The 21213-nt window shown below is 35.5% G+C and overlaps 1 protein-coding gene across 1 annotated transcript in view; it reads right to left on the bottom strand.

The window, feature by feature from the left end:
* Positions 1 to 19627, bottom strand: part of LOC125861522 (uncharacterized) — a 34599-nt gene extending 14972 nt beyond the window's left edge. Inside the window, exon 1 of the mRNA XM_049541397.1 lies at positions 19077 to 19627. Coding sequence (XP_049397354.1) covers positions 19077 to 19627 — 551 coding nt within the window. The remainder of the gene's footprint in view (positions 1 to 19076) is intronic.
* Between the last annotated feature and the right edge of the window lie 1586 nt (positions 19628 to 21213).

The following is a 21213-nucleotide window of genomic DNA, read 5'->3' as shown; positions in this document are numbered from 1 at the left end:
ACTCTAGTGTTGAAATACCTCTCATTCAGTCAGTTATTATAGTTAAAGAGTTTCCAGAAGTCTTTCCAGATGATCTACAAGAAGTCCCTCCTGAGAGAGAGATAGACTTCGGTATAGATGTTCTTCTAGATATCCGTCCTATCTCTAGTCTGCCATATAGGATGGCACCAGCAGAGTTAAAAAAGTTAAAAGAACAGTTGAAAGACCTTTTGGAGAAAGGGTTTATTCGACCAAGTGTCTCACCTTTGGGCGCTCCGGTCTTATTTGTGAGAAAGAAAGATGGTTCCCTTAGGATGTGTATAGATTACCACCAATTGAACAAGGTTACCATCAAGAACAAGTATCCACTTCCGAGAATTGATGATCTTTTCGATCAACTTTAGGGTGCTTCTTGTTTTTCGAAAATAGACCTCAGATCTGGCTACCATCAGTTGAAAGTAAGGGAATGTGATATTCCCAAGACAACATTCAACACCCGCTATGGTCATTATGAGTTTCTGGTCATGTTGTTCGGTTTAACTAATGCACCTGCAGCATTCATGGACCTTATGAATAGATTTTTCAAACATTATTTAGATATGTTTGTTATTGTCTTTATTGATTACATACTAATCTATTCAAGGAGTGAAGAAAATCACGCTAGCCATCTCAGAATAGTTCTTCAGACTTTGAAAGATAAGGAGTTATGTGATAAGTTCTCTAAATGCGAGTTTTGGCTTTAGTCTATGGCATTCTTGGGTCACATAGTTTCCAGTGATGGAATTAGAGTTGATACCCAAAAGATAGAGGCAGTGCAGAGTTGTTCTAGACCCACATCTCCAACAGATATTAAGAGTTTCTTCGGTTTGGATGGCTATTATAGAGGGTTTGTAGAGGGGTTCTCTTCTATTTAATCTCATTTGACCAAGTTGACTCAGAAAATAGTGAAGTTTCAATGGTCTGAAGCTTGTGAGAAAAGCTTTCAGGAATTGAAAAAGAGGTTGACTACTGCACCAGTTTGGACCTTACCAAAAAGTATGCAAGGCTTTGTTGTCTATTGTGATGCGTCTATAGTTGGTTTGGGTTGCCTGTTAATGCAAAATGTCAAAGTCATAGTGTATGCCACCAGACAGTTGGAAGTTCATGAAAAGAATTACCCAACCCATGACTTAGAGTTGGTTGCCGTAATATTTGCTTTGAAGATATTGAATCATTATTTGTGTGGTGTTCATGTTGATGTATTCACTAATCACAAGAGTCTTCAATATGTGTTCACTCAGAAAGAGCTTAATATCAGACAAAGGAGGCGGTAAGAATTACTCAAGGATTTTGACATGAGTATTCGTTACCACCCAGGTAAGGCTAATGTTGTTGTTGATGCTTTAAGCAGGTTCTCTATGGGTAGTACTGCCCATGTTGAGGAGCAAGAGAGAGAGTTAGCGAAAGATGTGCATAGACTTGCAAGCTTAGGAGTTCGACAAATGGATTCCAAAGAATGAGGAATAGTGGTGATGAATGGGGTTGAATCTTCATTAGTGTCAGGAGTGAAAGAAAAGCAAGACCAAGATCCCATTTTGCTTGAATTGAAGGAAAATGTTCATAAGAAAAAAGTATTAGCTTTTGAACAAGGGAGAGATGGAGTATTGAGATATCAAGGTAGCTTGTGTGTACCAATGGTGGATGGACTCCAAGAGAGGATCATGGAAGAGGCTCATAGTTCCAGATATTCCATTCATCGGGGATCTACAAAGATGTATCGTGATTTGAGAGAGGTGTATTGGTGAAATAGTATGAAGAAGGGCATTGAAGAATTTGTTGCTAAGTGCCCAAATTGCCAACAAGTTAAACTAGAGTACCAAAGGCCCAGTGGTTTGGCTCAGAATATAGAACTTCTAGAATGGAAGTGGGAGATGATTAATATGGACTTCATCACAGGTTTACCAAGGTCTGCAGGCAGCATTATTCAATTTGAGTGATTGTCGATAGAATGACAAAATCAGCCCACTTTTTGCTGGTAAAGACTACTCAGTTGGCAGAAGATTATGCTAAGTTGTGTCTTCAAGAGGTGGTAAGACTTCATGGGGTTCCAGTATCCATTATTTCAGACAGAGGTCCGCAATTTACTGCACAGTTTTGGAAGTCAATCCAAAAAGGCTTGGGGTTCAAAGGTGAACTTAAGTACTACCTTTCATCCTCAAACAGATGGGCAAGTAGAACGCACTATTCAAACCTTAGAGGACATGTTGAGGGCTTGTGTGATTGATTTCAAGGGGAAATGGGATGACCACCTACCTCTCATTGAGTTTGCTTACAACAATAGTTACCATTCGAGCATCCAAATGGCTCACTATGAAGCTCTTTATGGGAGAAGATGCAGATCCCATATTGGATGGTTTGAAGTTGGTGAAGCAGGGTTGATAGGACCAGATTTGGTTCATCAAGTTATGGATAAGGTGAAAGTAATTCAAGAGAGGTTTAAAATGGCGCAGAGTCGTCAGAAATACTACACTGATGTTAGGAGAAGGGAGTTAGAGTTTGAAGTAGATGATTGGATATATCTTAAAGATTCACCCATGAAAGGTGTTATGAGATTTGGTAAGAAGGGGAAGCTTAGTCCCTGATTTATTAGCCCTTACAAAATATCGAGAAAGGTAGTAATGTAGCTCATAAGTTCGAGCTACCATAAGAATTAGCCGCTATTCACACGATGTTTCATATCTCTATGTTGAAGAAGTACATGGGTGATCCTTCATTGATCATACCAACTGAAAATATTGGGATTAAGGATAGCTTATCTTATGGGGAGATTCCTCCTCAGATTCTAGATCGCCAAGTTCGTAAGTTGAGAACAAAAGAGGTAGCATCAGTCAAAGTCCTTTGGAGGAACCAATTTGTTGAGGAACATATTTGGGAATCTGAGGAGGATATGAAGAAGAGATATCCACATCTCTTCGAATCCAGAGAAGTTCCAAATTAAGGTACTAATCCTTTCTTGATTTTTATTTTTAAGTTGGCATGCTGTTTTGCATTTGCTTGTGGGTGGTTGAAGTGAATGTTGCATGGTACACCCTTACCCTAGTAAGAGTAATATGATTCGAGGATGAATTTTCCCAAGGGAGAGATACTGTAACAGCTCGCAATTTGAAATAACTAGGATAAAGCTAATAACTAGAAATAGTGATTTTTGGAAAGAATGAAAATCTGGAAATTTTGTCAAGTTATAATGAGTTGAGTTATGGCAAAATTCAAACGGCAATAACTCCTAGCTCAGGATAAGTTAGAGTCACTTCAAGATATGCTAGAAAAGCTCTTGGAATTATCTGTCCAATGCCACTTAAATTGCGCGATTCCAAGTTCGTATGAGTGAGTGATGACCTTTGGAAGTTGGGTGGTTGGAATAAAGAAAGTCCAATCCGGATTTTTGAAGGGTAATTTAGTCTTTTCCTTATCTAATTATTCTAATTGGTATTTAGAAGACTAATTGTGTCAAAGTTAGATTTTTTCAGTTTAGAAAAGTGAATTTTACTCTAGGGATTGGACAAGAGGATAAAAGAGAAGAAGGTTCAATATTTGTTGATTTAATCAAGATTAGCCTGTGGATTTCGTCGGGGGTGATTATTAGAAGGTATGTGAGATCACATAGTGTTGGGTTAGTTCACCCACAAGCCAACCATGATTCAATTCAGCGAATTTAAGTCTTTGAAGGTTTAGAAATTGAGTTCTTGATGAACATTGTCAAAGTTTCGTTTGAATTTCTTGTGGGTTGTGTTATTGATGGTTCTTGAGATTTGATTCATGTTTTCGGGTGTAGTTTCTGTTTGAATCTATCATATATTAAGGGTATAACTGATTATAAGTGTTTAGGGAAACAACCATTGCTTTTTAGAGGGTTTAGTGGTGAAAAATGAGCAAGAAAGTCATCAAACAACTGGGGAAGGGGGTGGGGTATCGCGCCAGTTAGCGCCCCCCAAAAGGGACTCTGATGTTTACCCATTTGGAGGAACCAATTTTTTGAGAAAACTACTTGGGAAGCTGAGGAGGATATGAAGAAGAGATATCCACATCTCTTCGATTCCGGAGAAGTTCCAAATTAAGGTACTATTCCTTTCTTGGTTTTTATTTTTAAGTTGGCATGTTGTTTCACATTTGCTTATGGGTGGTTGATCTGAATGTTGCAAGATACACCCTTAGCCTACTAAGAGTAATCTCATTCGAGGACGAATTTTCCAAAGGGGGAGATAGTGTAACATCTCGTAATTTGTAATAACTAGAAAGAAGCTAATAATTAGAAATAGTCATCTTTGGATATAATGAAAATTTGGAAATTTTGTTAAGTTATAATAGGTTGAGTTTTGGCAAAAATCAAATGGCAATAACTCCTAGCTCAGGATGAGTTAGAGGCACTTCAAGATATGATAGGAAATATCTTGGAATTATCTATCCAACGCCGCTGAGTTTGCGCGATTCCGAGTTCGTATGAGTGAGTTATCCCGTTTGGAAGTAGGGTTGTTGGAATAACTAAATTCCAATCCGGATTTTTGAAGGGTAATTTAGTCTTTTCCTTATCTAATTATTGTAATTCGTTTTTAGGATTTTATTTGCGGTGAAGTCAGAATTTTTTCAATTTAGAAAAGTGAATTTTAAAGAAGGACTTGAGGTAGAGGAGAAAAGAGGAGAAAGGAGAAGAATGTTCAAGATTCGTCGATTTCGTCGAGGTTAGCATGCGGATTTCGTCGGGGATGATTCCTAGAAAGTATGTGAGATCACATAGTGTTGGGTAAGTTCACCCACGCGCCAACCATGATTCAATTCAGCGAATTTAAATCTTTGAATGTTTTGAAATTGAGTTCTTGATGAACATTGTCAAAGTTTCGTTTGAATTTCTTGTGGGTTGTGTTGTTGATGGTCCTTGTGATTTTATTCGTGTTTTCGGGTGTAATTTCGGTTTGAATCTATCATATATTGAGGGTATAAATAATTCTTAGTATTTAGGGAAAGAACCATTGAAGTTTAGAGGGTTTAGAGGTGAACAATGAGCAACAAAGTCGTCAAACACTTCGGAAGGGGGTGAGCCGTCACGCCAGCCAGCGCTCCCCACAAGGGTCTCTGAAGTTTACCCCCTTGGAAGAACCAATTTGATAAGGAAGCTAGTTGGGAAGCTGACGAGGATATGAATAATAGGGATCCCCTTCTCTTCAAATCCGGAGATGTTCCAAATTAAGGTACTAATTCTTTCTTGGTTTTTATTTTTAAGTTGGCATGTTGTTTTGCATTTGCTGGTGGGTGGTAGAACTGAATGTTGCATATTACCCCCTTAGCCTAGTAAGAGTATTCTCATTCGAGGATGAATTTTTCAAAGGGGGAGATATTGTAACATCTCGCAATTTGAAATAACTAGGAAGAAGCTAATAATTAGAAATAGTCATTTTTGGAAAGAATGCAAAATCTGGAAATTTTGTTAACTTATAATAAGTTGAGTTTTGGCAAACATCAAATGACAATAACTCCTAGCTAATGATGAGTGAGAGGCACTTCAAGATATGATAGGAAATCTCTTGGAATTATCTTTCCAACACCGCTTGCGCGATTCCGAGTTCGTATAAGTGAGTTATCCCCTTTGGAAGTTGGGTTGTTGGAATAAGGAAAGTCCAATCCGTATTTTTGAAGGGTAATTTATTCTTTTCTTTATCTAATTATTCTAATTCGTTTTTAGGAGTTTAATTGGGGTAAATTCAGATTTTTTTTTACTTTAGAAAATTGAATTTTGCGCTAGGGCTTGGAGAGGAGGAAAAAAGAGGAGAAAAGAAAAGAAGGCTCAAGATTCGTCGATTTCGTCGAGATTAGCTTGTGGATTTCGTCGGGGGTGATCCCTAGAAGGTATGTGAGATAACATAGTGTTGGGTTAGTTTACCCATGCGCCAGCCATCATTTTATGAATTTAAGTCTTTGAATGTTTAGAAATTGAGTTCTTGATGATTATTGTTGAAGTTTCATTTGAATTTCTTGTGGGTTGTGTTGTTGATGGTTCTTGCGATTTGATTCGTGTTTTCGGGTGTAATTTTGGTTTGAATCTATCATATATTGAGGGTATAATTGATTCTAAGTGTTTGGGGAAAAAACCATTGAAGTCTAGAGGGTTTAGAGGTGAAAAACGAGCAAGAAAGTCGTCAAACACCTGGGGAAGGGGGTAGGGAATCACGCCTGCCAGCGCCCCCCAGAAGGGTCTCTGAAGTTTACCCCTTTGAAAGAACAAATATGTTGAGGAAGCTACTTGAAAAGTTGAGGAGGATATGAAGAAGAGATATCCACATCTCTTCGAATCCGGAAAAGTTACAAATTAAGCTATTAATCCTTTCTTGGTTTTTTTTTTTTTAAGTTGGCATGTTGTTTTGCATTCCCTTGTGGCTGCTTGAACTGAATGTGGCATGTTACACCCTTAGCCTAGTAAGAGTAATCTCAATCGAGCACGAATTTTCCCAAGGGGAAGATATTGTAACATCTTGGAATTTGAAATAACTAGGAAGAACATAATAATTAGAAATAGTTATTTTTGAAAAGAATGAAAATCTGAAAATTTTGTTAAGTTATAAAAAGTTGAGTTTTGGCAAACATGAAACGGCAATAACTCCTATGTCATGATGAGTTAGAGGCACTTCCACATATGATAGGAAATCTCTTCGAATTATGTTTCTAACGCCGCTGAGTTTGCGCGATTCCGTGTTCGTATGATTGAGTTATCCCCTATGGAAGTTGGGTTGTTGGAATAAGGAAAGTCCAATCCGGATTTTTGAAAGGTAATTTAGTATTTTCCTTATCGAATTATTCTAATTTGTTTTTAGGAGTTTAATTGGGGTAAAGTCACATTATTTTCAGTTTAGAAAAGTGAATTTTACGCTAAGGCTTGGAGAGGAGGAGAAAAAAGTAGAAAGGAGGAGAAGGTCAAGATTCGTCGATTTCGTCAAGGTTAACTTGTGGATTTCATCGGGGGTGATCCCTAGAAGGTATGTGAGATAACATAGTGTTGGGTTAGTTCACCCACGCGCCAATCCTTAATCACTTTAGCGAATTTAAGTCTTTGAAGGTTTTGAAATTGAGTTCTTGATGAGAATTGTCGAAGTTTTGTATGAATTTCTTGTGGGTTGTGTTGTCGATGGTTCTTGCAATTTGATTCGTGCTTCCAGGTGTAATTTCGGTTTGAATATATCATATATTGAGGGTATAAATGATTTTAAGTGTTTGGGGAAACAACCATTGAAGTTTTGAGGGTTTAGAGGTGAAAAACGAACATGAAAGTAGTCAAACACTTGGGGAAGGGGGTTCACCGTCGACCCAGCCGGCGCCCCCAAAAGGGTCTCGGAAGTTTACCCCTTTGGAGGAACCAATTTGTTAATGAAGCTACTTGGGAAGATGACGAGGATATGAAGAAGAGATATCCACATCTCTTTGAATTCGGAGAAGTTCCAAATTAAGGTACTAATCCTCTCTTGGTTTTTATTTTTAAGTTGGCATGTTGTTTTGCATTTTCTTCTGGGTGGTTGAATTGAATGTTGCATGTTACACCCTTAGCCTAGTAAGAGTAATCTCATTCGATGACGAATTTTCCCAAGGGGGAGATATTGTAACATCTCACAATTTGAAATAACTAGGAATAAGCTAATAATTAGAAATAGTCATTTTTGGAAAGAATGAAAATCTGGAAATTTTGTTAAGTTATAATAAGTTGAGTTTTGGCAAACGTCAAATGGCAATAACTCCTAGCTCATGACGAGTTAGAGGCACTTCAAGACATGATAGGAAATCTCTTGGAATTATCTTTCCAACGCCGCTGAGATTGCACGATTCCGAGTTCGTATGACTGAGTTATCCCCTTTGAAAGTTGGGTTGTTGGAATAAGGAAAGTCCAATCCGGATTTTTGAAGGGTAATTTAGTCTTTTCCTTATCTAATTATTCTAATTCGTTTTTAGGAGTTTAATTGGGGTTAAGTCAGATTTTTTTCAGTTTAGAAAAGTGAATTTTACGCTAAGACTTTGAGAATAGGAGAAAAGAGGAGAAAGGAGGAGAAGGTCAAGGTTCGTCGATTTCGTCGACGTTAATTTGTGGATTTCATCGGGGGTGATCCCTAGAAGGGATGTGAAATAAAATAGTGTTGGGATAGTTCATCCACGCGCCAATCATTATTCAATTTACCGAATTTAAGTCTTTGAAGGTTTAGAAATTGAGTTCTTCATGAAAATTGTCGAAGTTTCGTTTGAATTTCTTGTGGGTTGTGTTGTTTATGGTTCTTGCGATTTGATTCATGTTTCCGGTTGTAAGTTTAGCTTGAATCTATCACATATTGAGGTTATAAATGATTCTAAGTGTTTGGGGAAAGAACCATTGAAGTTTTGAGGGTTTAGAGGTGAAAAACGAGCATGAAAGTCGTCAAACACTTAGGGACAGGGGTTAGGCGTCATGCCAGTCAGCACCCCCCAAAAGGGTCTTTGAAGTTTACCCCTTTGGAGCAACCAATTTGTTGAGGAATCTACTTGGGAAGCTGAGGAGGATATGAAGAAGAGATATGCACATTTTGTTTGAATCCGGAGAAGTTCCAAATTAAGGTACTAATCATCTCTTGGGTTTTATTTTTAAGTTGGTATGTTGTTTTGCATTTTCTTCTGGGTGGTTGAACTGAATTTTGCATGTTAAACCTTTAGTCTAGTAAGAGTAATATCATTCGAGGATGAATTTTCCCGGGGGGAGATATTGTAACATCTCGCAATTTGAAATAACTAGGAAGAAGCTAATAATTAGAAATAGTAATTTTTCGAAAGAATGAAAATCTGGAAATTTTGTTAAGTTATAATAAGTTGAGTTTTGGAAAACATCAATCGGCAATAACCCCTAGCTCAAGATGAGATTTGTCGATTTCGTCGACGTTAGCTTGTGGATTTCATCAGGGGTGATCCCTAGATGGTATGTGAGATAACATAGTGTTGGGTTGGTTCACCCATGCGCCAACCATGATTCAATTTAGCGAATTTAAGTCTTTGAACGTTTAGAAATTGAGTTCTTGATGAACATTGTCGAAGTTTCTTTTGAATTTCTTCTGGGTTGTGTTGTTGATGGTTCTTGCGATGTGATTCATGTTTCCGGGTGTAATTTTTGTTTGAATCTATCATATATTGAGGGTATAAATGATTCTAAGTGTTTGGGGAAAGAACCGTTGAAGTTTACAGGGTTTAGAGGTGAAAAACGAGCAAGAAACTCGTCAAACACCGTGGGTAAGGGGTGGGGCTTCACGCCAACCAACGCTCCGCAAAAGAATCTTTGAAGTTTACCCCATCGGAGGAACCAAATTTTTGAGTAAGCTACTTGGGAAGCTGAGGAGGATATGAAGAAGATATATCGACATCTCTTTGAATTCGGAGAAGTTCCAAATTAAGGTACTAATCCTCTCTTGGTTTTTTTTAAGTGGGTATGTTGTTTTGCATTTTCTTTTGGGTGCTTGAACTGAATGTTGCATGTTACACCCTTAGCCTAGTAAGAGTAATCTCATTCGTGGATGAATTTTCCCAAGGGGGAGATATTGTAAAGTCTCGCAATTTGAAATAACTAGGAAGAAGCTTATAATAAGAAATAGTCATTTTAGGAAAGAATGAAAATCTGGAAATTTTGTTAAGTTATAATAAGTTGAGTTTTGGTAAACATCAAATGGCAATTACTCCTAGCTCAGGATGCGTTAGAGGCACTTTAATATATGATAGGCAATCTATTTGAATTATCTTTCAAACGCCGCTGAGTTTGCGCGATTCCGAGTTTATTTGAGTGAGTTATCCCCTTTGGAAGTTGGATTGTTGGAATAAGGAAAGTCCAATCCGGAATTTTGAAGGGTAATTTAGTCTTTTCCCTATCTAATTATTCTAATTCATTTTGTCGAGTTTAATTGGGGTAAAGTCAGATATTTTTTATTTTAGAAAAGTGAATTTTACACTAGGGCTTGGAGAAGAGGATAAAAGTGGATAAAGTAGAAGAACGTTCAAGATTCGTCGATTTCATCGACGTTAGCTCGTGGATTTCATTGGTGGTGATCCCTAGAAGGTATGTGAGATAACATATTGTTGGCTTAGTTCATCCACGCGCCAACCATGATTCAAGTTAGCGAATTTAAGTCTTTGAAGGTTTGGAAATTGAGTTCTTGATGAACATTGTCGAAGTTTCGTTTGAATTTTTTGTGGGTTGTGTTGTTGATGGTTCTTGTGATTTGATTCGTGTTTCCGGGTGTAATTTCTGTTTGAATCTATCGTATATTGAGGGTATAAATGATTCTATGTGTTTGGGGAAAGAACCATTGAAGTTTAGAGGGTTTAGAGGTTAAAAACGAGCAAGAAAGTCGTCCAACACCTGGGGAAGGGGGTAGGGCGTTACCCCAGCCGGCACTCCCCAAAAGGGTCTTTGAAGTTTACCCCTTTGGAGGAACCAATTTGTTGATGAAGCTACTTGGGAAGCTGAGGAGGATATGAAGAAGAGATAGCCACATCTCTTCGATTCCGGAGAAGTTCCAAATTAAGGTACTAATCCTTTCTTGGTTTTTATTTTTAAGATGGCATGTTGTTTTGCATTTGCTTGTGGGTGGTTGAACTGAATGTTGCATGTTACACCTTTAGCCTAGTAAGAGTAATCTCATTCGAAGATGAATTTTCCTAAGGGGGAGATATTCTAACATCTCGCAATTTGAAATAACTAGGAAGAAGCTAATAATTAGAAATAGTCATTTTTGGAAAGAATGAAAATCTGGAAATTTTGTTATGTTATAATAAGTTCAGTTTTGGCAAACATCAAACGGAAATAACTCCTAACTCAGGATGAGTTAGAGGCACTTCAAGATATGATAGGAAAGCTCTTGGAATTATCTTTCCAACGCTGCTGAGTTTGCACGATTTCGAGTTCGTATGAGTGAGTTATCCCCTTTGAAAGTTGGGATGTTGGAATAAGTAAAGTCCAATCCAGATTTTTGAAGGGTAATTCAGTCTTTTCCTTATCTAATTATACTAATTCGTTTTTAGGAGTTTAGTTGCAGTAAATTCAGATATTTTTCAGTTTAGAAAAGTGAATAATGCGCTATGGCTTGGAGAAGAGGAAAAAATAGGAGAGGAGAAGAAGTTTCAAGATTCGTCGATTTCGTCGAGGTTAGCCTGTGGACTTCGTCGGGGGTGATCCCTAGAAGGTATGTGATTCGTTTGTCTGGGTGTAATTTCAATTTGAATTTATCATATATTGAGGGTATAAATGATTCTAAGTGTTTGGGGAAAGAACCATTGAAGTTTATAGGGTTTAGAGGTGAAAAACGAGCAAAAAGTCATCAAACACCTAGGGAGGGGGTTGGGGCGTCGCGCCAGCAGCACTCCCCAAAAGGGTCTCTGAAGTTTACCCCTTGGGGCGATGCGCCAGACAGTGCGCCCCAACATGTTCTCTGAAGTTTGAGGGCTGGCACTCCGCCGCTCCTCTCAGAGCGCCAGGGACGCCAGTTCTCCCCATTCGTTCCCTACCTTTTAGTACTTGTTCCGTAGAAATGTACCTATGTATTCTAGTTGATTCCAACACTCTAAGGTACACCTAAACATCATGAAATCATTCATAAACATGAGATCATGAACCTTGAATCCAAAATCCAATTCAAGGAAGGTTAAGATCAAAGGCAAGAGAAGTAAGAGTCAAGTCAAGCGAAGTTCTTAGAGTTTTCCAAAAGTCTTTTCCAAATATTTAACTTTGTTTTAAGACTTAAAGTTCAAGTTGAGTAATGATTAAAGAGTAAAGTTTGATGTTCATTTCTTCAAAAGTATATGGGGACTATGTATTCCCAAAGGGTTTAAAATGTTTTCATATTTAAACAAGAAAGGAAACCTCGATTTGGAAAGAGCCTTTGGGCTAGTTTTCAGAAAAGAGTAATCGCTTTCTAAATGAAGCAAGAGAGGAAACTTTGATTTTGATGATAGTCCTTTAGCTATGTGTTTTAGCACTAATCTCAAATCATAGAAGGAAGTATGTTTTTAAACATAAGAGCTAATATAATATTTTTTGGTGTAGTATTGAGCACCGATATGGGGGAGAGTTCAGACAACTCACAGCCCCCATAAACAATGTAGCCATCATGGGTAGAAAAGGTTTATACTTTTTAGATGATTCCTTTAGTGTTTTTTAGCATAGTACTTAATGTATCTAAAATAGCATAGCTCTAATAACGAAAAATTAAATCAATTAATAGATAATATATCTAAAATAGAATATAAATACATTCAATACTTAAAAATACAATGAATAACAAGGATAGCGACTATAGACAAAAACTTAATGAAATAATTATAGAAAAACGACAAGAATTAGAACATAGGCAAAATAGACTTAACAATAATATATTCGCAGGAATTTGTCACAAATCTATAGTAGCACAAAGAAAGACTATTTTATATCTAGAAATACAAATAAATAGCTTAGAATATAAACTACAACATAATTTATAAATGAATAAAGAAGAATACGCAATAGATGAAAAAACATATGAAAATTATGACGGATTAAAAATAAAGATAATATTTTCTAATCTAGGAAGAAGATATAAGAAAATAGGTGATAATATAAGTTTAATGTTAGAAAAAGAAACGGTAAAACTAGAAGATAGTTTAACTGCTATGGTAAGAATAACAAAAGAAAATGAAGAAATAGATAGAAGAACGGAAATTGAAAAAATAAAACAACAAGCAAAAAAGGAAGTACAACAATTAGAAGAAGTAAAAAATACTAAAATAATAGAGCTAGAAAAAGAGCTAGCAATATTAAAAGAAATGTATGAAATTAAACAAAAAGAAAAAGAACAGAAAACAAAATTAGCAAATGAGATAATTAAATTTAAATTGCAATTACAAGATGAATTAAAAGAAAAAGAAGAAAATAACCAAGATAATCTACCCGAAATAAGAGTTGATGAAATAAACAATGATGATCTAGAACAACATTCGGAAACAAGTGAAACATATACGGAACTTTTAGCAAATATAGATAATATAAAGAATTTAGAAGTAAATACAGAAGACGTAGACATGGAAGAAAAACCTAGCACATCAGGAGTAAAAAACCCAAAATATTTTAATCCAAAATATTATAATAAAAATTATGAACAATATAATAGAGAAAAAACTACATGGGATAAAAGATTAAATAAAAAATGGACGCCTAAACCAATAACTGGACAACATGAATTTTTAGATTTAGACTGTGTAGCAGACATAAATAAAACAATCCAATTATGGGTAGGATAAATATCAAAACAATTAATAGATAACAAGATAGTAATAGCAGAGGCACCAGGATACATAGAAAGAACACTTATAGGAACAGTAAAATTATGGCTATAAAATTTAACAAATGAAAGCTTAACAACTTTAAGAAATAATAAAAAATCTGATGGTGGAATAGCTACTACAACCATGGAAATATTATATAAATATGAAATAGCTATAAGAAATGAATTTAGTAGTATAAGAACAGAGGTAGAAGAACAAAATACAGAAAAAATCATAAATCAGAATCTAATGACAAAATTAGCAATATGTAATATGTGTTACATAGATGAATATACATGTGCATTTAGAGAATATTATTATAAAGGAACATATAGCACAGAAGAAAGTAAAGAAATAAGAAAATTATATTTTACAAAATTACCAGAACCTTTTAATTCAAAAATAATAAAAAGTTGGAATGAAGCTGAATTAACAGACACCTTAGGAGCTAGAATGAAATTCTTGCAACGATGGTTTATGGAACTATGTGAAAAGCATAAAGAAGAAATCAAAATGGAAAAAATATTAATAAAGCACTTAGCATGTTGCAAAAATAAAATAGCACCCCAATTTGGTTGTACGGATAAGTATTACAAAAATAGAAAGAAATATAATAAAAAATATAGATCAAAATATAAATATTAAAAACCAAGAAGAAGGTACTATGTAAAAAATTACAAAACTAAAAGACCATATAGACCAAAAAGAAAACTAACGGAATGTACTTGTTATAATTGTGGAAAATTAGGACATATAGCTAGAGACTGTAAATTAACTAAAAATCCAAAGAAAAAACAAATATCAGAAATAATAATAGACGATGAAAAATATACACAAATAGAGTACGTAGATTATGAATTAGAAAGCAATGATAGTATATATGAATTATCGGAAAATGAAATAGAAAATAGCTCAGTAATAGAATCGGATAATGAATACGATATCAATGACTGAAAAAGATATACAAATAATAACTAAAGAAAAATATCAAGATGAAGAATCGACAGAACAAAAAATAATATTTGATAATAATATATTTGAGCAAATAAAAGGAAAAGAATTAGACCTAAGTGTAGCAAAAATATTCGAAATACCAACAATAAGAAACTGGTTTAAACGACAAAAAGAAGAATATTACGTAGTAAGTCAAAGAGAACATATCATAGATTGCAAATACACTAAAGGAAAAGCTAAAATACCAATAATAAATAAACGAATAATAAATAAAGAAATACAAGATATTAAGGCTAAAAATCCAATTAAATATGTACATTTAGGAGGAACAGAAATATTAATAAAAGCATGTTTTAGAGAAGGAATAGATACACCCATAGAAATATACTTAGCAGATGATAGAATTATACAACCTATAGAAAAAAGCATAATAAGTGCGGTAAAAGGTAACCTCATATACCAAAAATTTAAATTTATAATAAGTGCTAATTACTCAGTAGCAGTAAATGACAGAAATATAGATAAATCATTAGTATTATATTGGAAAATGTCAGGAATAGAACTAGCCCCGGGAAGTAAAATATTTACAGCTAGATGTAAAAACTTATATGTTTTAACGACAAAACACAAAATAACAGCAAAAAATAAAATAAATAAAATAAAAATAGAAGATCCCTTTGAAAGAATAGTTACAGTCATAGATAAAAATGATTATAGTTATAATGAAATTGATATAGAAGAAGATTTAGAAATAGTAAAAGAAAGACTAAGCACATCGAAAAGAATAAACAATGAGATACCCCAAATATCATCAAAAATGAGTACCTCAAGGAGAATAGATAAAACCCCACTAAAATCAATGGAAGAAGACATAAAACCATATCATTACTACATCACGGGAATAATGGAACAACGAAAATATTTAATACTAATAGATACAGGACGAGAAGAAAATTATATTACAAGAGAATTAGTGACGGAAGATGAAATAATAACTATTGAACAATCATGCTCCGAACTACCAAAAGCATTAATATATACCGAAGAAACTACAGAAAAGGAAATAATCATCGGAGGAGTACCAATAGTGATAAAATTCAAAATATATCAAGGAAATGAAAATATCATCTTAGGAATAAAATGGTTAGAACAAGTAAAACCATATAATCTAGAAGACAAACAATTAACAATAAATTATGAAAATAAAAGGGTAATAATAAAAAGGACTTTAGTATGATAAAAATATGAAAATATATATACTTGCGAAGATAATAATAGAAGGATATTACAACCGATATTATACACCAATGATAGATACGGGAGCAGAAGCTAATATATGTAAATATAATTGTTTACCAGAAGATAAGTGGGAAAAATTAAAAACACCTATAGTAGTAACAGGATTTAATAATGAAGGAAGCATGATCACATATAAGGCAAAAAATATAAAAGTACAAATATGGGATAAGATATTAACTATAGAAGAAATATATAACTTTGAATTAACTACAAAAGATATGCTATTAGGAATGCCATTTTTAGAAAAATTATACCCACATATAATAACAAAAACACACTGGTGGTTCACGACACCGTGTAAACAAAAAATAGGAGCAAAAAGAGTAAATAATAAAAAACGAAAAACAACAGAATGGATAAAAGGAAGTGAAAAAATTACACAAAAATTAGAAAATATAAAAGAAGAAGACCCTAAAATAGAATTAATTATATTCTCTATAGATAAAGTAAAAATAATTCAAGATAAGTTAGAATTATTATATAGTGAGGATCCTTTACAAGGATGGGAAAAACATAAAACAAAAGTAAAAATTGAGCTAATTGATAATAACAGTATAATAACCCAAAAACCATTAAAGTATAATTTTAATGATTTAACCGAATTTAAGATACATATAGATGAATTACTAGAAAAAGGATATATACAAGAAAGCAATAGTAAGCATACAAGCCCGGCATTTATCGTAAATAAACATAGTGAACAAAAAAGAGGAAAAAGTAGAATGGTTATTGATTATAGAAATTTAAATGCAAAAACTAAAACATATAATTATCCGATACCAAATAAAATACTAAAGATAAGACAAATACAAGGATATAATTATTTTAGCAAATTTGATTGTAAATCAGGATTTTACCACTTAAAACTAGAAGAAGAATCTAAAAAACTAACAGCATTCACTGTACCACAAGGATTTTATGAATGGAATGTATTACCATTTGGATATAAAAACGCACCAGGTAGATATCAACACTTTATGGACAATTACTTTAAACAAATAGAAAATTGTGTAGTGTACATCGATGATATATTATTATATTCTAAGACACAAGATGAACATATAAGATTATTAGAAAAATTTATACACATCATAGAATATTCAGGTATAAGTCTAAGTAAAAAGAAAGCTGATATAATGAAAAATCAAATAGAATTCTTAGGAATACAAATTGATAAAAACGGAATAAAAATGCAAACACATATAGTACAAAAAATAATTAACTCAAATGAACAACTAGACACAAAAAAGAAATTACAATCATTCTTAGGACTAGTAAATCAAGTAAGAGAATACATACCAAAATTAGCAGAGAATTTAAAACCATTACAACAAAAATTAAAGAAAGATATAGAATATCAGTTTGATAAAAAAGACCAAATACAAATACAAAAGGTAAAATTATTATGTAAAAACTTACCTAAACTATACTTTCCAGATGAAAACAAAAAATTTACTTATATAATAGAATCAGATGCGAGTGAAAAAAGTTATAGAGGAATATTAAAATACAAGTATGATGACACTACGATAGAACATCATTGCAGGTATTATTCAGGAACGTTTAATAATACAGAAATAAAATGGGAAATAAATAGAAAAGAATTATATTCAGTATAAAAGTGTTTATTATCTTTTGCTAACTCTCTCTTCTCTTCTTTAGTATGGGCGGTGCTACCCATAGACAACCTGCTTAACGGATCAGCAACAACATTAGCCTTACCTGGGTGATAAAGAATACTCAGGTCATAGTCCTTAAGTAATTCTAACCACCTCCTTTGTCTGAGATTAAGCTCTTTCTGAGTAAGCACATATTGAAGGCTGTTGTGATCCGTGAATAAATCAACATGCACACCATACAAATAGTGACGCCATATCTTCAAAGCGAACACTACATCAGCTAACTCTAAGTCATGGATTGGGTAGTTCTTCTCATGAATTTTAAACTGTCTGGAGGCATAGGCTATAACTTTGCCATTCTGCATCAAGACACAACCCAAACCAACGCTAGATGCATCACAAAACACCATAAAACCTTGAGTACCTTCTGGTAGCATCAAAACTGGAGTTGTAATCAACCTCTTTTTCAATTCCTGAAAGCTTTTCTTACAAGCTTCAGACCATTGAAACTTCACTGCCTTCTGAGTCAACTTTGTCAAAGGAGATGCAATAGATGAGAACCCCTCAACAAACCTTCTATAATATCCAGCTAAACCCAAAAAACTCTTAATTTCAGTTGGTGATATGGGTCTAGGCCAATTCTGTACTGCCTCAATGTTTCGAGTATCAACTTTAATTCAATCACTGGACACAATGTGTCCTAGGAACGCCACAGACTTAGGCCAAAACTCACATTTAGAGAACTTGGCATACAACTTCTTATCTTTCAAAGTCTGTAGGACTAGTTTGAGATGACTAGCATGATCTTCTTCATTCCTTGAATAGATTAGTATGTCATCAATAAAAACAATGACAAACACATCTAAATAAGGTTTGAAGACTCTATTCATAAGGTCTATGAAAGCTGCCGGTGCATTGGTTAACCCAAAGGACATAAATAAAAACTCAAAATGACCATATTTGGTCCTGAATGCTGTCTTTGGAATATCACATTCCCTTACTCTTAACTGGTGATAGCCTGATCTGAGGTCAATCTTCGAGAAACAGGCGGCACCCTGAAGCTGATCAAAATGATCATCAATCCTTGGAAGAGGGTACTTATTCTTGATGGTAACCTTATTCAACTGGCAGTAATCTATACACATCCTAAGGGAACCATCTTTCTTTCTCACAAACAAGACCGGAGCACCCCAAGGTAAGACACTCGGTCGAATGAAACCCTTCTCTAGGAGATCTTTCAACTGCTCTTTCAACTCTTCTGGTGCCATTCTATATGGTGAAATAGAGATAGGACGAGTATCTGGAATGAGATCTATGCCGAACTCTATTTCTCTCTCAGGAGGAATTCTGAGTAGATCATCAGGAAACACTTTTGGAACCTCTCCTACTATAGGAACTGACTGAAAATGAGGTATCTCAACACTAGAGTCATTTACTCGGACTAAGTGATAGATACAACCCTTTGAAACTAACTTTCTCGCCTTAAGGTACGAAATAAAATGACCCTTAGGCACTACTGAACTGCTACTCCATTCTATGACTGACTCATTCGGAAACTGAAACTTGACTGCTCGAGTCCTACAATCTATTGATGCATAACAAGCATGAAGCCAATCCATACTTAGAATGACATCAAAATCTGCCATGTCTAACTCAACCAAATCAGCCATGGTGCTCTTGTGATTGGTGAAAACAGGACAATCACGATATACTCTTTCTGCTAAAATAGGCTCCCCAACCGATGTAGAAACACAGAAGGGTTCACAAAGTCTTTCAGGAAGAACATCAAATTTATTTGCAACATAAGGAGTTACAAAAGATAAACTTGCTCCTGGGTCTAGAAAAGCATACACATCAAAAGCAAAGACTTTGATCATACCAGTGACAACATTTGGAGAGTTCTCTTGCTCGTGGCGACTAGTAATAGCATAGAGGCAATTTGCTCCTCCATCGGTACTAGAAGTAGCTCTTCTAGGGGCCGTCCTGTCTGGTGGGACAACTGAAGAGGATTGGGCCCTACTGCCCAGATTTCCACTAACTTGCTTTTTCTTTGGGCACTCCTTCATGAAGTGACCCTCTTGCCCACATTTAAAGCAACCCGTCTGGCCCTGACGACACTTTCCTGGATGGACTCTACCACACCTAGGACATGCAAGAACCTGGTTACTTCCTTGTGCCACACTGTTCTGAGACTGTACAGGTCCAGCTCTGAAATTCTGCGAACTCTGTCCAGTGTATTCACTCTTATTTCTGGGTACAGGTGCACTAGCAGATGATGGAACAGGTCCCCTTTGCCTTTGTTCAAAGGAAGGACGGTTCGCATTACCTTTCTGTTGCCCGGACTCAGTACTGGTCTTAGCTCTCTTATTTCTGAACTCTTCTCTGTCCCTCAGCTTTTCTTTCTCAACTTGCTGCAGATAGACTATCAACCTTGATATGTCTATGTCCCGGATAAGCATTGCAGCCCTACCTTTTTTACTCGACAATCAAGATAATCCCGCAATGAACAAACTCATTCTACTCCTCATGTCTGCAACTATCTCCGGAGCATAATGGGAGAGTTGTGTGAACTTCAGACTATACTCATTAACACTCAAAGACTCCTCCTTAAGTGTGAGGAACTCACGTACCTTGGCCTCTTTCAATTCTTGAGGAAAGAAACGCCCCAAGAAAGCTTCCTTAAAACATGCCCAACTTGCAGGTGGTGCATCCTTAACTCTGCCCCCTATCCATTGGTCGAACCAAGTTCTAGCAACATCTTTCAATTGACACGCAGCTAGTTCAACCCGCTCAATATATGCCACATGCATCACATCAAAAATCTTCTTCAACTCCTCAATAAAATTCTCTGGATCCTCAGTAGTGCTAGAACCCATGAAACTCGGAGGATTCATCCCCAAGAACTCACGAATCCTAGAAGTGTCAGCTCCTTCCTGTCGAACTCCCCTTTGTTGACCAATCTGAGTAGTTACAGCTTGACTCAAAATTCTAATTGCCTCTCTGAACTCGGCATTAGCAACTTCCCCTTGTGGTTGCACTCCCGGGGCATGTGGTAACTCTTGCTCATCAACATAACGTCTAGGAAGACGCCCTCTGCCAACTCTTGGTAGAGGCATGACTATCTGAAACATGCGTAAGCACGGATTAGACAGAAACTGTTTTAGAGATAAACTCTAACGCACAAGATGATTGTGAAAAAAATGAGAAATCTTCCTAAATGTTGTAGCCTCCCAATTATAGATGTGGCGCTCTTCACACAGATAACTAGGACTCTACAGACACGGCTTCATAGACTCCCTAGGACTCTTGAACTTGCTCTGAAACCAAGTTTGTCACGCCCCAAGCCTACACCCTGGACGTGACTGATACTTGAAGACCATTGCTGGCCCCAAAGCGAACCCTTGGCCTAGCTTTCTTAACTTAGTGGAAAACTCAATGCAATGCAAGGTTTTAAAACAACCTGACTGAAATAAAATCTGGCCTCAAAGGCAACTCGAGTCTCAAAATAGAATATTTACATATATACATAGATGAAAGACTCCAAACCAACTGACTGACTATCTATGAAGCCTCTATACTACTGAGATGGATGTTGGGACAGACCCCGCAACATCCTAATAAAACAAAACTAAAAGAACAACATAATCGAGTCCTCCGGAACGCAAAGAGGCTCACCATTGACTCGGAAGTACTCAACTGGATCAACGGTGAACCGGCTGCTGGCCCTGGGTACCTGTGTCTGCATCATAATAAGATGCAGGCCAACTGGCATCAGTACATTGAATATACGAGTATGCGAGCTGGAAAGCTAAACCACAACTTAAACTTGGAAGGAGTACAAAGGAACTCTTACCTTGGCTCTGTTCAACTCATGAATAATTGAACTCAATATATAAAGAAATACGACACATGCAATATATAAAGCTTGCAAAATAGTGTAAACAACTTAGCTTGTTAAAGATAAAACAATAACAACTCAACTTTACTTATATAAAAGTAATATAACTTTAGTGGGAGACTCTTTCAACCGACAATCACCACTATG

Source organism: Solanum stenotomum, chromosome 4 (assembly GCF_019186545.1).
Source record: "Solanum stenotomum isolate F172 chromosome 4, ASM1918654v1, whole genome shotgun sequence".
NCBI lineage: Eukaryota > Viridiplantae > Streptophyta > Magnoliopsida > Solanales > Solanaceae > Solanum > Solanum stenotomum.
The sequence above is the reverse complement of the archived record's forward strand: the minus strand, read 5'-3'. Positions and strand labels throughout refer to the sequence as shown.